This window comes from Mizuhopecten yessoensis, unplaced genomic scaffold (assembly GCF_002113885.1).
Source record: "Mizuhopecten yessoensis strain PY_sf001 unplaced genomic scaffold, ASM211388v2 scaffold11091, whole genome shotgun sequence".
Taxonomy (NCBI): Eukaryota; Metazoa; Mollusca; class Bivalvia; order Pectinida; family Pectinidae; genus Mizuhopecten; species Mizuhopecten yessoensis.
The window spans coordinates 18830-34150 of NW_018408875.1; the positions used below are offsets into that span (position 1 = coordinate 18830).

General features: G+C 38.4%; 1 protein-coding gene across 1 annotated transcript; it reads left to right on the forward strand.

Annotated features, from left to right (window-relative positions):
• Nucleotides 1-4620: 4620 nt before the first annotated feature.
• Nucleotides 4621-12842, forward strand: LOC110465556 (monocarboxylate transporter 4-like). The gene is made up of 8 exons (XM_021521470.1): nt 4621-4632; nt 7662-8249; nt 8550-8802; nt 9200-9349; nt 9827-10183; nt 10413-10682; nt 11352-11477; nt 12320-12842. Exons 1-8 carry the CDS (start codon nt 4621-4623, stop codon nt 12640-12642), a joined length of 2079 nt encoding a protein of 692 aa, XP_021377145.1. The 3' UTR covers nt 12643-12842.
• The last annotated feature ends 2479 nt before the right edge of the window (nt 12843-15321 follow it).

Genomic DNA, 15321 nt, shown 5'->3' on the forward strand with positions numbered 1-15321 from the left:
GTTATGTCCTTTGCTATGATACTTTGCATTTCCAAATCCCTTCATTGTAGCATTTCAGTATAAGACCGGCATTATGTAAGCTCCGAGTTCGACCTCCTGTAAAACTGTTTTCATTTTTGTCATTAAATAGTCCAATACTCGAACAATTGTAAATAGTAATTGCGCAAAATACACGGCTATTTGTGATATAAATCGAATACTTCAGCAGAAAAGGACTTAAAAAATCATAATAGCGCTAATATAAATAATAAATTTAATTTTGTATAATTCACCGTAAACACTTCATATGCCGTCACCAAATAAATTCACTTTCAAATCATCACTAGTAACAGCAGTGTTCTTTTTATAAGAATTGTAGTATCTGAACAAAGGTTGTATACTATTTAGAAATTTGGTTTCAAATGTTATATTAATTACAACATTTTTATGAATGAGTTAGTTACATTAGTATCAGGTGCCGGGAGGATATTAGGAAAACATACTAATGTTTATCCACCAATCGGATATTAAGATATATCGATTTTTCTTACGCTTGGACGCTTCGAATATGATCTAGCCTGATATACAAATGTTACGGCTATCTACATTGTGATATGTTTCCCACCTGTCTGTAACCAGGTCATCCGTGACACAAATATTGACGTTTACTACAATGTGTACATACACACATATAATATGAAATACATAAGGCGTAAATACCGATTTTCTGAATGGTTGAATTTGTTAATACAATAGTGATTTATTCATATACAGTAGCTTTCATGAAGGTATTTAGGACACTAAAGGTGTTATAGGTCTGAGTAAGTGAGAGTCGCTATTAATTAGGTCTGAGTAAGTTAGTGTCACTATTGATTAAGTCTAAGTAAGTTAGAGTCACTATTGATTAGGTCTGAGTAAGTTAGAGTCACTATTGATTAGGTCTGAGTAAGTTAGAGTCACTATTGATTAGGTCTGAGTAAGTTAGAGTCACTATTGATTAGGTCTGAGTAAGTTAGAGTCACTATTGATTAGGTCTGAGTAAGTTAGAGTCACTATTGATTAGGTCTGAGTAAGTTAGAGTCACTATTGATTAGGTCTGAGTAAGTTAGAGTCACTATTGATTAGGTCTGAGTATGTTAGAGTCACTATTGATTAGGTCTGAGTAAGTTAGAGTCACTATTGATTAGGTCTCAGTAAGTTAGAGTCACTATTGATTAGGTCTGAGTATGTTAGAGTCACTATTGATTAGGTCTCAGTAAGTTAGAGTCACTATTGATTAGGTCTGAGTATGTTAGAGTCACTATTGATTAGGTCTGAGTATGTTAGAGTCACTATTGATTAGGTCTGAGTAAGTTAGTCACTATTGATTAGGTCTGAGTAAGTTAGAGTCACTATTGATTAAGTCTAAGTAAGTTAGAGTCACTATTGATTAAGTCTGAGTAAGTTGAGTCACTATTGATTAGGTCTGAGTGAGAGTCACTATTGATTAGGTCTGAGTAAGTGTAAGTCACTATTGATAAGATCTTAGTAAGTTAGTGTCACTATTGATTAGGTCTGAGTAAGTTGAGTCACTATTGATTAGATCCGAGTAAGTGAGAGACACTATTGATGAGGTCTGAGTAAGTGAGAGACACTATTGATTAGGTCTGAGTAAGTTAGAGTCACTATTGATTAAGTCTAAGTAAGTTAGAGTCACTATTGATTAAGTCTGAGTAAGTTGAGTCACTATTGATTAGGTCCGAGTAAGTTAGAGTCACTATTGATTAGGTCCGAGTACGTTAGTGTCACTATTGATTAGGTCTGAGTAAGTGAGAGTCACTATTGATTAGGTCTGAGTAAGTTAGTGTCACTATTGATTAGGTCCGAGTAAGTTAGAGTCACTATTGATTAGGTCCGAGTAAGTTAGAGTCACTATTGATTAGGTCTGAGTAAGTTAGTCACTATTGATTAGGTCTGAGTAAGTTAGAGTCACTATTGATTAAGGCCTGAGTGAGAGTCACTATTGATTAGGTATGAGTAAGTTAGAGTCACTATTGACTAGGTCTGAGTAAGTTAGAATCACTATTGATTAGGTCTGATTAAGTTAGAGTCAGTAATGATTAGGTCTGAGTGAGTGAGAGTCACTATTGATTAGGTATGAGTAAGTTAGAGTCACTATTGATGAGGTCTGAGTAAGTTAGAGGCACTATTGATTAGGTCCGAGCAAGTTAGAGTCACTATTGACTAGGTCTGAGTAAGTTAGAGGCACTATTGATTAGGTCCGAGTAAGTTAGAGTCACTATTGATTAGGTCCGAGCAAGTTAGAGTCACTATTGACTAGGTCTGAGTAAGTTAGAGGCACTATTGATTAGGTCCGAGTTCGTTAGTGTCACTATTGATTAGATCTTAGTAAGTTATTGTCACTATTGATCAGGTCTGAGTAAGTTAGAGTCACTATTGATTAAGGCCTGAGTGAGAGTCACTATTGATTAGGTCGGAGTAAGTTAGTGTCACTATTGATCAGGTCTGAGTAAGTTAGAGTCACTATTGATTAGGTATGAGTAAGTTAGAGTCACTATTGATTAGGTCGGAGTAAGTTAGAGTCACTATTGATTAGGTCCGAGTACGTTAGTGTCACTATTGATTAGGTCCGAGTAAGTTAGTGTCACTATTGATTAGGTCTGAGTAAGTTAGAGTCACTATTGATTAGGTCTGAGTAAGTTAGAGTCACTATTGATTAAGTCTAAGTAAGTTAGAGTCACTATTGATTAGGTCTGAGTAAGTTAGAGTCACTATTGATTAGGTCTGAGTAAGTTGAGTCACTATTGATTAGGTCTGAGTAAGTTAGAGTCACTATTGATTAGGTCTGAGTAAGTTAGAGTCACTATTGATTAGGTCTGAGTAAGTTAGAGTCACTATTGATTAGGTCTGAGTAAGTTAGAGTCACTATTGATTAGGTCTGAGTAAGTTAGAGTCACTATTGATTAGGTCTGAGTAAGTTAGAGTCACTATTGATTAGGTCTGAGTAAGTTAGAGTCACTATTGATTAGGTCTGAGTAAGTTAGAGTCACTATTGATTAGGTCTGAGTAAGTTAGAGTCACTATTGATTAGGTCTGAGTAAGTTAGAGTCACTATTGATTAGGTCTGAGTAAGTTAGAGTCACTATTGATTAGGTCTGAGTAAGTTAGAGTCACTATTGATTAGGTCTGAGTAAGTTAGAGTCACTATTGATTAGGTCTGAGTGAGAGTCACTATTGATTAGGTCTGAGTAAGTGTAAGTCACTATTGATTAGATCTTAGTAAGTTAGTGTCACTATTGATTAGGTCTGAGTAAGTTAGAGTCACTATTGATTAAGGCCTGAGTGAGAGTCACTATTGATTAGGTCTGAGTAAGTGTAAGTCACTATTGATTAGATCTTAGTAAGTTAGAGTCACTATTGATTAGGTCTGAGTAAGTTGAGTCACTATTGATTAAAGTGTTATACAATGCACACATGTGCAACAGGACTGCGCTGATTACATAAGGTAAACAACAACAGGACTGCGCTGATTACATAAGGTAAACAACAACAGGACAACAAACACTGCCTAAGGTAAACAACAGGATTAAACTAATTACATAAGGTGAACGACAACAGGACTACATTGATAACTGGTGGTTAAACAACAAGACTCCATATAGGGTAAACAAAAACAGGATAAGGCTATTTTCGTCAGGTAAAAAACAAAAGCACTACATTTATTAGATAAGGTACAAAACAAAAGGGTTCGAATGATTACATACCATAACAACAACACACTTACAGTTATTACGTAAGGCAATCAACAAATGGACTAACTTTATCATATCAAGTAAACTTAAAAAGGACCTCGCTAATGACATCACCCTTGCAGGTCGGGGATCTAAATAAGAATATCTCTGCTGTTAACCACTGCATGTGTCATATGAGGCGACTATTATGGGAACACCTACAGATCTGGGTATTGAGGACGCAAAAGTGACAAAAAATAATTTGCTACACACACTCTACTTCTGACTAACTTTTATTTTCTTAGTCCCTTGCTTGGCAATACCTCACTTTGGGTCTTAATGTTAAACGTTCGCCCAGATTAGAAAGGCGATGGGTTCTGTCCTTGTTTTACGTTCAGAAAAGGGAATTGCAACACGAACTGGTTCACCCGTTGTCAGTATAATGTGACCGGACGGAATGCCGTGCCTTTGGCATGGTATTTCCGTGAGATTCACCATAAAGTTGTCATACACACATGCAGACTTACACAACACACATGAGGCACGTCCTTAAATCGCTCAAAATTACGAAAAAAAAACATATTGTACAATCATCGAAAGAATATCTTGTCAAGAGCCATTGGCACATGGATTAAGTGTGTTTAATATCGTTAAACGAGGACTTTACCAGACAAAATGGACGATCTTGGTGTCCAAAAACACAATTCAACACACTATCTAGACTTAAATTTTTTGAGTTTTGAAAATACAGATGAGTCGTCCTGTGTTCATTATATTTGTTCATTTCTCATTGTTCACTAAAAGACTGACACTATTTCACTGAATTTCACATTGACTTGTTTGTGGAGGATAGAATATGCTTCTGGGAGAGAAGTGATGGTTCACTAGTTTCTTAACCTCTGTTTTAAACATGTCTGTTAAGGTAATATATCTACTAATACTTAGGTTACCTCATTTCGGTTTTTGAGCTCACCTGGTCCGAAGAACCATGGTGAGCTTATGCCATGCCGCAGTGTCCATCGTCCGTCGGTCAATTTTTCCTTTTAAACGCTACTTTTCCTGAACGGCCAAGTAGATTTTGACTAAATTGAATCTGGAGCATCCTTAGGCTAAGGGGACTTAATTTTGTATAAATGGTTGGTGTGGCCCCTCTGGGGGCATAGGGGCGGGGCCAAATAGGGGAAATAGAGGTAAAGCCTTTAAAATCCTTCTCCTACCATAAGGATTAAGAGGTTTTATCCTATTTTAGTTTGAAGCATCATTGGGCCAAGGGGACTCAATTTTGAATAAACAGTGGGTGTGGCCCTCTTGGGAATAGATGGGCGGGGCTGAATAGGGGAAATAGAGGTTTAACCTTTAAAATACTTCTTCTACGGTAGGGATAAAGGGATATTATACTTATTTAGTCTGGAACATTCTTTTGCCAAGGGGACTAAATTTTGTATAAAAAGTGGGTGTGGCCCTCCTGGGGACAAAAAGACAGGGCCAAATAGGAGAAATATAGGTAAAACCTTTCAAATTCTTCTTCTATTGTAGGGATTAAGGGATTTTATCCTAATTTAGTCTGAAGCATCCTTTGGTCAAGGGGAATTAATTTTGTATAAACAGTGGGTGTGGACCCAATGGGTTCAGTGGGGCGGGGTTGAATAAGGGAAATAGAGGTAAAACATTTAAAATCCTTCTTCTACCGTAAGGATTAAGGGATTTTATCCTTATTTAGTTTGGAGCATCCTTGGGCCAAGGGGACTCAATTTTGTATAAACAGTGGGCGTGGACCCCATGGGGGCAAAGGGGCGGGACTGAATAGGTGAAATAGAGGTAAAACCTTCAAAACGATCTTCTACCGTGGAGATTAAGCGATTTTATCCTAATTTAGTCTGGAACATCCTTTGGCCTAAATTTTGTATAAACTGTGGGGGTGTCCCCTTTGGAGGTATAGGGGCAGAGCCTAATAGGTGAAATAGAGGTAAAACCTGAAAAAAAATACATCTTCTACCATAGGGATGAAAGGATTTCATCCCAATCATCCCAATTAAGTCTGGGGCAACCTTGGACAATTGAGACTCTATTTTGTATAAGCAGTGAGTGTGGACCACTTGGGGCAGAGGGGCGGGGCCCAATAGGGGAAACATAGCAAATTCATCAAAATCCTTCTTCTGCGGTAGGGATAAAGGGATATTATACTTATTTAGTCTGGAGCATCCTTTGGCCAAAGGGACTCAATTTTGTATAAATGGTGGGTGTGGCCCCCCTGGGGGCAGAGGGGTGGGGCCAAATAGGGGAAATAGAGGTAAAACCTTTAAAATCCTTCTTCTACCATAAGGATTAAGAAATTTTATCCTATTTAACTTTGAAGCATCATTGGGCCAAGGGGACTAAATTTTGTATAAACAGTGGGTGTGGCACTCCTGGGAATAGAGGTTTAATCTTTAAAATACTTCTACTACGGAAGGGATAAAGGGATTTTATACTTGTTAAGTCTGGAGCATCCTTTGGCCAAGGGGACTCAATTTTGTAGAAAAGTGGGAGTGGCCCCCCGGGGGCAAAAGGGCAGGGCCAAATAGGAGAAATATATGTACAACCTTTCAAATCCTTCTTCTAATGTAGGGATTAAGGGATTGTATCCTAATTTAGTCTGAAGCATCCTTAGGCCAAGGGGAAACAATTTTGTATAAACAGTGGGTGTGGACCCCATGGGGGCAAAGGGGCGGGGCTGATTAGGTGAAATAGAGGTAAAACCTTTAAAATCCTTTTTTCTACCGTAGAGATTAAGGGAATTTATCATTATTCAGTCTGAAAAAAATACTTCTTCTACCATAGGGATTAAAGAATTTCATCCCAATTAAGTCTGGGGTAACCATGGACAAAAAGTGACTCAATTTTGTATAAGCAGTGAATGTGGCCCCCTGGGGGCCAATAGGGGAAACATAGCAAATTCATCAAAATCCTTCTTCTGCTGTAGGAATGACAGGAGTTTGTCCAAATTTGGTATGAAACATTATTCGTTGAAGGGGAACCGATATTGTATAAACGGTGGTCCTGACCCCCTTGGGGACAGGGAGGCGGGCCCAATATGGGTTTTAGAGGAATAGCTTTAATAATGTTTGTCTTCCATTGGGAAGTATCCTATTGGGAAGGTTAATCAATTTTGTATAAATGGTGAGTATGACCCGCCATTTAAAAAAACATCTTCTGTAGGAATGACAGGGTTTTCCAAATTTGGGACGAAGCATCCTAAGGTGACGGGGGACCAATTTTGTATAAACTGTGAGATTTAACCCCCTGGGGCAGAGGGGCGGAGCCAAATAGGGAGAATAGAAAAATAGCTTTAAAATCCTTCTTCTTCTGTAGAAATGACAGGAGTATGTCCATATTTGGTCTAAAGCATCCTTGGGTGAAGGGGAACTAATTTTGTATCAACGGTGGGTCTGACCCCCTCCTGGGGACAGGGGCTGGGCCCAATAGTGGAAACATAGCAAATTCCTCCTTTTCCTGTAGTAATGACAGGATTTTGTGCAATTGCATATAAATATAAACCCTGACTAACCATGTATTACATGTACAGCAACATCTGACTCTTTCAACTTCAATATCGCTAACATTTCCACGTGAGCGATACAGGCCCTCCGGGCCTCTTATTTTGGATTTGTTTAGTGTAAACTTCCTTGTTAATAAATTAGTTACAGAGGAACTGTAGTCTAGTGGTAGGATGCCGGGCTCTTGGCTGAAGGATCGCAGGTTCGAGTCCCGTCAAGGCATTGTGTTGCACCCTTGAACAAGATACTTTACTCCGCTTTATCCAATCTACTCAGCTGTAAATGAGCACTTGGTTGGGCAGTGCTTGAATTGTTGAATGCGACATGTAACTGTGAGAGCCTAAATGCTGTATGTTCTCCAGCGAGTTGAGAAAGAATTTGAATTATTACTATTATATTTATTTCTGTTACATAGAACGCTAGCATTCCAGTATACACGTTTAATCCGTCTCAAGGCTACACCGGACATGCAGATCATACCCTTGCGCCGGACCAGATTCACCAGGGTGGAACTGACCAGGATATCCAGGGGCCTGGTTGTTACCAACAACACATAGCCCCGCCTCCGTCTCAAGGTTACATCAGACATGCAGACCATACCGTTGCGCCGGACCAGATTCACCAGGGTGGAACTGACCAGGATACCCAGGGGCCTGATAATTACCAACAACACATAGCCCTGCCCCCACCCCAACCCGCCTTCCCGAAATACAATGATGTTTACATTAGTCAACAACCAGCAAACCAACCACCTACATCCCAGAGAAAAGCCATTCAACAGCACTCAAACACAAACGCTAACAATATTCCTAGCCAGTCGGTTTCCTTTGGCAACACTTCTATTAGACCACTGCCTTCTGCATCACAACAACAAAGGTCCTACCAAAGACCGCGCCCACAGCAAGGCAATAAAGACACCGAGTTGTCTAGACCCGACATAGCCACAGTAACCATCTCCGTGACAAAGGGACGGCGTCCCAGCCGGAAAGAACAAACTACAAAGGTAACAGAATTCTCCAGCATTTTTGATCAGTAAATCAATGATATATCTTTGTTTATATGTTTGACTAGGTTAAATATTTACAATCATTTGATTACAACGTAAATATCCATATGAAATAATGAAATAAAGAAAATGTCAACATAAGGATCCTTGTACCACTTCCAGACAATAGAACTACGCATTGGAAACGGTTTCCCCCAGCATACAGTGCTGCAGTTATATCCAAAACAATTCAATAAAACTGACGACAAACTCGTTAAAGAGATAATTTATTCTATTATTTTGTGTCTTCATCTTCAGGAAGGAACTGAAATGGAGGTCGCAGATGGGAACCTGGCACTTGAATTGCCTGCGGCTGGTTCAACAATCGAAAAGCTTCCTGACGGAGGTTTTGCTGCCTGGCGGGTAGTTGCTGCGTGTGCAACTTTAAACGCATGTAGTTCGACGTGTCTGTTGATGCTGAGCGTAGATAAAAAGGGTCTGGAAGTCGACATCGGGGAGGACGAGACAGACAGTATCACTACGGCATGCACGGAAATCCGACTTCTAGCAGGTACAGTGCAAGTCATGTATCTCCTATGTTCTTGCGGACACAATTTTTTTTCTAATTTTATATCGCTAATATTAAATATTTAACAAACTTCACTCACTTCACGCTATAGAAACCGGAAACAGTCAAGAGAAGGTCCCATACAAACAATTCCCAGCAGGTTGCACTGCCAATTCAAAGTACCTCGGTTAGGTAGTGCAGGGTAAAGCTAGTGGAGGCTCTCCCAAACGGTACCTTGCAAACCCAATTGTCCTTTAAAATGCACTAAAGATTCTACCTACAACATAAGCTCGTAGTACTATATACCTTGACACAGAGAAAGTCTTTGGATTTCTACCATTATAAAGAAACTATTTGATACAAAATGATTCCATTTAACACGTACTTGTCATTATTACAGCGCCCCTTGTGGCCATTGCTATAGTGTTGCTTGGTTACCGGAAGGTAGCCATCATTGGTTCTATCATGGTGAGTGTGGGGTTCTTCATTTCCGGTTTTCTGAACGCCGATTTGTCTGGACTAATGGGTGTTCTTCTAGGAGGGATCGCAGGTAAGTTGTCGTTCTTAAAGACACACAGTATGTCATTAAAGAAACATGTAATCTAGTGTCAAACAATAACTTACATCAGCTGCTCTCTTAGAGTTAGATAAAACCCCAATAGAAATAATTTAAGCACAGTGAGGATACTAGAGTCACAGGTGCTGAATATTAAAACAGTGAATGTTTATGAATTTCGGACATTTTTTCTTGTGAATAAGATTACATAAGAATCACTCTGTATATGATCTCGATGTACATCATTCATGAGCCGAAGTCCCGATTTGTACACACCACCAGAATTATTATGACGAGAAACGTTTCAAAACGACATATATATGATGATTGTCAAACTGGGTACATATTTCTGGTACTTTTTAATTAAACAGTAATTCATTCAATCAGTAATTCACTTTAAAAAGACAGTCACAAATTACGGAAACAAAGGTAGAGACAATTATCTATGATATGTTTTATCACCTACTGCAGGACTCGGCCTGGCTTGCTGGTATCTTTGCGCCATCATTCCGATATTGGAATACTTTGAGAAGCGACGTCTCATTGCTCTCATGTTGACGAATCTGGGTTCTATTGTCGTCATTATCATCATTATCGTCTTGCTGATAACGGGACAGTCGCTGAACTGGGAGGTCACTTTCAAGTGTATGGTTATACCGGGAGTTTTAGGTCTGATTGCGTCCTTCTTCCTCCAACCGCTGGAACTGAAGATGAAAGACACATCCGGACGTACATTCGTGCAAACGATTCTAGGAGTCTTGGACATAAAGTTGTTTAAAGATTTCATGCTCTATTTAGTCATGTTGCTGTACTTCTTTGACCAGTTTGGTAAGAAAAATGAAACTTGATTTTGTTATCGATTGTTCGATACTAAAATAGTCCAGATTTTAACACCACGCTGTTGACGTCTAAACTTTTAATATTGCAAACAACTTGTTAAGAATTTACAAATGTCTTAAATAATATATTCGCACGGTTACTGAATATATAGTCTGTCTAGGATTGAAACTAATAACATAAATTGAATATTTCACTCAACCTGGGTTGTATACTACAGGTCGAGGTATACCATTATCGTATATAACGCCAATGATGTCGGACAAGTCGTTCTCGCTAATAGCGCAATTGATCCAGCTCCTTCTGATACCAGTCGGATCGCTGATAGGGTATGTTGCTGTGATCTTCTGGAAGTCTAAGTGGCTGATCGCCACCCTGCTCCTGTGGGGACCAATGGATCTGTTTGTTGGTTTCCTGACACTACAGATGCCCGCCTTTGACAAGTTCGGATGGGTCGCCGCCTATTCCGTTATTTTCGGATTTACTCAAGGTCAGTACTTGGAAATGTTTAGTGAAGTTGCTAGGGAACACGAAATGTTAAGGGTCCACTGCACTATGGCGTTTCCTATAAACAGTGACCTCCCCTTAACTTTCGTCTGGATATAACTGTAGACAATTGGGCGAGTACGTGTCCGTCGGCCAGCTAGCTCAATGGGTTAGAGCGATAGTTTACCAGCCTGAAGTTCGGGGTACGAATTAAGGTCTAGCTCCGCGTTGTTTTTGATATTTTTACCACAACACTGTTATTGATTGTATTATGTTTATTCCATCTTTATTGTTATTAATAAAAGTCTTTGTTTTCTATTCAGAAATTATTTATCAAAGCTATAGCCATGCCGAAAAACAGTTTATATTTCTTAGTCACATTTGTTGGCAGTGGCGCAGGGATCCTTAACATCCAATAATATCTACGATCAAGTTTACTGATATTTCATTTCTTCAAATTTTATTGTTTTTAACAATAGGATAAGACAACAAGCATAGCCTATATTAGATTACTTCTTTATATATATAGATGTATATATAATATAAATCATATTCATTCGTTTTGACGTATTGTTTGTGGTCGGTCTTTTTTTTCTGCGAGTCAGTCACAAATGAATAAACTGTTTCCTTGTTTTTCAATAAACCTTATGTCTTGAACTACATTATCTCACAGCTGTCGTCTCCTCACTCCTAAACAACGCGGTACCGGATGTGTTCGGAGTCCACAACATCCGAATAGTAGAGGGTTTGTTGGGGTTTTCAGCAGGATTAGGTGAGATTGTTGCCTCCCCAGCCGCAGGTAAACATCCGTTTTCACAGTGGCAAAATTAGATACTAATTCTTCAAAAGGTTCATCAGTTTGAAAATATGTTATATCGAAGTTTATTTTCTACACAAACAATGTACGTATTAAAAGTGACGTAACGTTTCAAGACCGACTGGTCCCCTTGCCAAACTGCAGTCGGTCTTGAAACGTTGCGACACGTTTAATACGTACATTGTTGGTGTAGAAAGTAAATTTTGATATTAAATACTTATTCATTTCTATATAACTTTCAAAACGATACAATGACCCCAGTTTATAAAGATGCTTACTCAACGTTTGTATTCTTTCTCTGTTTCGAGTGTCAACTGTTTTTGATCCGACGAATGATCTTAATGAACATAAGATGTTTATCCTTGAAAAGAAGTTGAGCTTTGCGTCATCTCCTAAAAACTCGATGCTCTCCAAACTCACGAAAGCCTTTAGTTGTCTAAAAGGGTGTGAATCCTATGTAGAAACTTTTATCGAAACGAACGACAGGGGAAAATATTCACCATTTTGTCAATTGTTTGAGCTTTCCAGGTTAGAGAATAATCAAAAGCCCCGTCCAAAAAGGACAAGGGTCCAGTCCAAACTGCGATTATTTCTATAAATGACTGAGAACGTACATAAAAGCCTTAAGAGCCAAATATAATAGGATATATCACGAGTATACCCAAACAATTTATACAGAATTTTCCCCAGCTGATTTCTTCTTTATATAAATCACGGAGCGATGCAATAGTTTGCTGTTTCTGTGATGTTTAAAACCAAACTGTATTATTATGCTCCATGCTTCATAACAGTCCAAAGTATTCTCCATATTGACTTTCTTCCAGAGGACGCAATCAGCCGGAACGATGGTGACGAATACTCAGCTGCCTTTTATCTCGCTGCTAGCATGTTACTCGCAGCTGGGGTGATTGCATTAGTGGCGAGATATATAATCGTCAGGAAAACTAAAAACAACGCTTCAGTATCAAACACAGGCGACAATGATGGGAAAGAGGCTGACGACGATGAGACAGACGGCGATTACAGGGGCGACAAGACACGGCGTGAAACAAAAAACCGGAAACAGCACAAGGCAGATAATTCTAATGGACATGATTCAGATGTTGTTGTGGAAGATGTTGATATCTCTGACACCGAATATATGTAATTAGTTAATTCATTAATTCAAGTATCTGGGTAATTAAAAATAGTTTGTGCTGACCTGGAGATCTCTTGGATACGTATATTCCACATTAAATGACAAAACATAACGCCAATTAGTGTATTTGTTGATACATATATCCGGGCTAACAATATTGTTCATGTGAGATAAAATTAATGAGCATAATACTCATTACTATCTTCTTGTTTTAAGTTTGTACCTCTGACATGAACCGTTTTAACTAAAATAAAACACACGTCTGTGCTAATTTATGAAACATCACATTTGTGAATATTTTTCCCATCTTCTTTCTTTTTTAACTAACAATGTGTTACCATATACGTTTACTTTGCCCTTCTAACCGTTAAACACGTTTGGTTAGCTTGAGCCTTTGAAATAGCGACCGACGTCCATGTTTTTCAGATGCATCCATTGACTCGTTGCTTGTGATTTTTAGGTCACCTGAGACGAAGTCTCAAGTGACCTATTCTAATCGCCTTTTGACCGACGTCGTCCGTCGTGTGTACGTAAACAATTTACATTTTCAGGGGCTCAGAGGGGCGAGGCTTAAAGTGGTCAAATTGGCTTAAATTTTTAAAAAATCTTATCCAGACCAAGATATGCTGGAAACCAATACTCTTCATAGGTTCAAGGTTCGTGAGGTACTTTATCAAAATTGTGAATTTAAAAATAAAAACTCGAGCATCACGTTTGCCCCTTGTGAGGGGGTGAAATTTACTATAGTTTATATAGGAAAATGCAACTTTTGGGTATATTTTGTTCATTTTCTACTGGAAATCATTCAAACTTGATTTACATTATAAGATAATGAGATGACAGTTTGATACTTTGATATTTTTAACCCTGTCTCATCCCCAGGGGCTGAGGGGTGGAGCCCAAATTGGATCATATAGCCAGAAATTTCAACAGTCATCTTTTCCAGACTGAGATAGGCTTGAAACCAACACTCGTCATAGATGGAAGGGTATTGAGGAACTTTATCAAAATTGTGAATTTCATGACCCCCAGACTCCATGTTTGCCCCTGGGGAGGGAGCGAAGTTTGCTATAATTTATGTAGGAAAATTGGGTATGTTTGGTTCATTTTCAATTGGAAATTATTCAAACTTGACAGACATTATAACTATGAAACGATGGTTTGATACTTTGACAGTTTGGACCCGGGCCCGCCCCCATGTGCTGAGGGGCGGGGCTAAAAGGGGTCAAATTGGCTTAAATTAAAACATTTTATTCAGACCAAGATATGCTGGAAACAAGTAATCTACATAGATGGAATGGTCTTAAAGCGCTTTATCCCCGGGATTAAATAATCTGTTCATGGCTTCGTTGACTTAAGTACTATCCCTGAAGAAGCAATATTATTATTTCAAGAAGAATAAACTGGAAAAGATTAAAAATTATGGCATACACATCCATAGTATTACATTATAAATAGCTTTGCCAAAGGCCTGATTGTTCTCTTTAACAACACTTTGTATGTTCGTCGTTTATTATGTTAATTTCAACATTATTAACAAAATATGCGACCTTTTCATTACAAGAAGCTCAAAACAAATATCTTTCTTATATTTACTGGTGTTAAATTTAGATAATGTAGTCAACTATTTAGTTGTATGTAATTTATGTATAAAAAGTATAAAAAGGTGCAAAGCATCCAAATGGCAAATTACAATACACAAAACCCCTTCATTGTTAATATTAGATAGTTGATAGGACAGCTGTTTTTTTTAGCAAGTAGCGTTACTCAAATAAACAAAACAAAAATCCAACAGCTCGTTCTACTGTAATAGGAAAGAAAGCGGTGGAAAGATGAAGTGCCCCAGCTGGGATCGAACCCACGACCCCAGGTTCTGGAGGCCAACGCCCTAACACTGACCGGACATGTCCCGTCAGCTGACTAACAGAACCACTATTTGTACATAGTACATATACTACCCGGAATCATCCATGTCTGATTTAATTTTGCGCTACCTGTGTCAAAATACCTGGACTTTGGGGGTTTTCGGGTGCAATTTTTCCAGTTACAATAAATGTTAGCTCTAAGTCGATAGAAGTAATTACTTTTATTGTTTAAGTGTATTTTTTTCTATATTGCACGTGCTTTGCGACCGTTAAGGACATATACTTTGAACAGTAATACCTATGGCTGTACCCCAAAAACTTCCAAACTGTAAACAACACACCGGGGGCCTGTGCGGATCAACCGGTTTGTCTGTTTTAAAATGTTACATTTTCTGGGAATTATACAGGCCTTGCAAGGCTTTGTCCAGGTTCGTCAGAAAACAACATCAGATTACAAGGTCCGACCTTATTTCGTAAACTAGCAACTTTTTTTTTTTTATTATTATTTTTTCATTTTTTACAAGACAAGACAAAACATATATGACATTGTTCCGAAGTACATGATTGTTCATACATATTAAACAAAGATCATCATCATCATCATCATCATATAAGATATTATTATCAACACATAAGCAGATATTAAGCAAAAAATTGCCAATGTCATGTACATACATAAAGACATACACCGAGACACTACTGCAAAAACAATATATATAAACCTATGACATCAAACACATAAGAGAAAAACCAAATAAACTGAAACAGAAAAAAAAAAACCACAAAACATCACAGGGGATGGGGAGCACTCCTAGGTCATTAT

Excerpts from the sequence above, each read along its gene's own strand:
- LOC110465556 (XM_021521470.1), top strand. Across the intron at positions 8,803-9,199 it reads GGAAATCCGACTTCTAGCAG|CGCCCCTTGTGGCCATTGCT; the intron begins GTACAGTGCAAG and ends TCATTATTACAG. Across the intron at positions 11,478-12,319 it reads TGTTGCCTCCCCAGCCGCAG|AGGACGCAATCAGCCGGAAC; the intron begins GTAAACATCCGT and ends ACTTTCTTCCAG.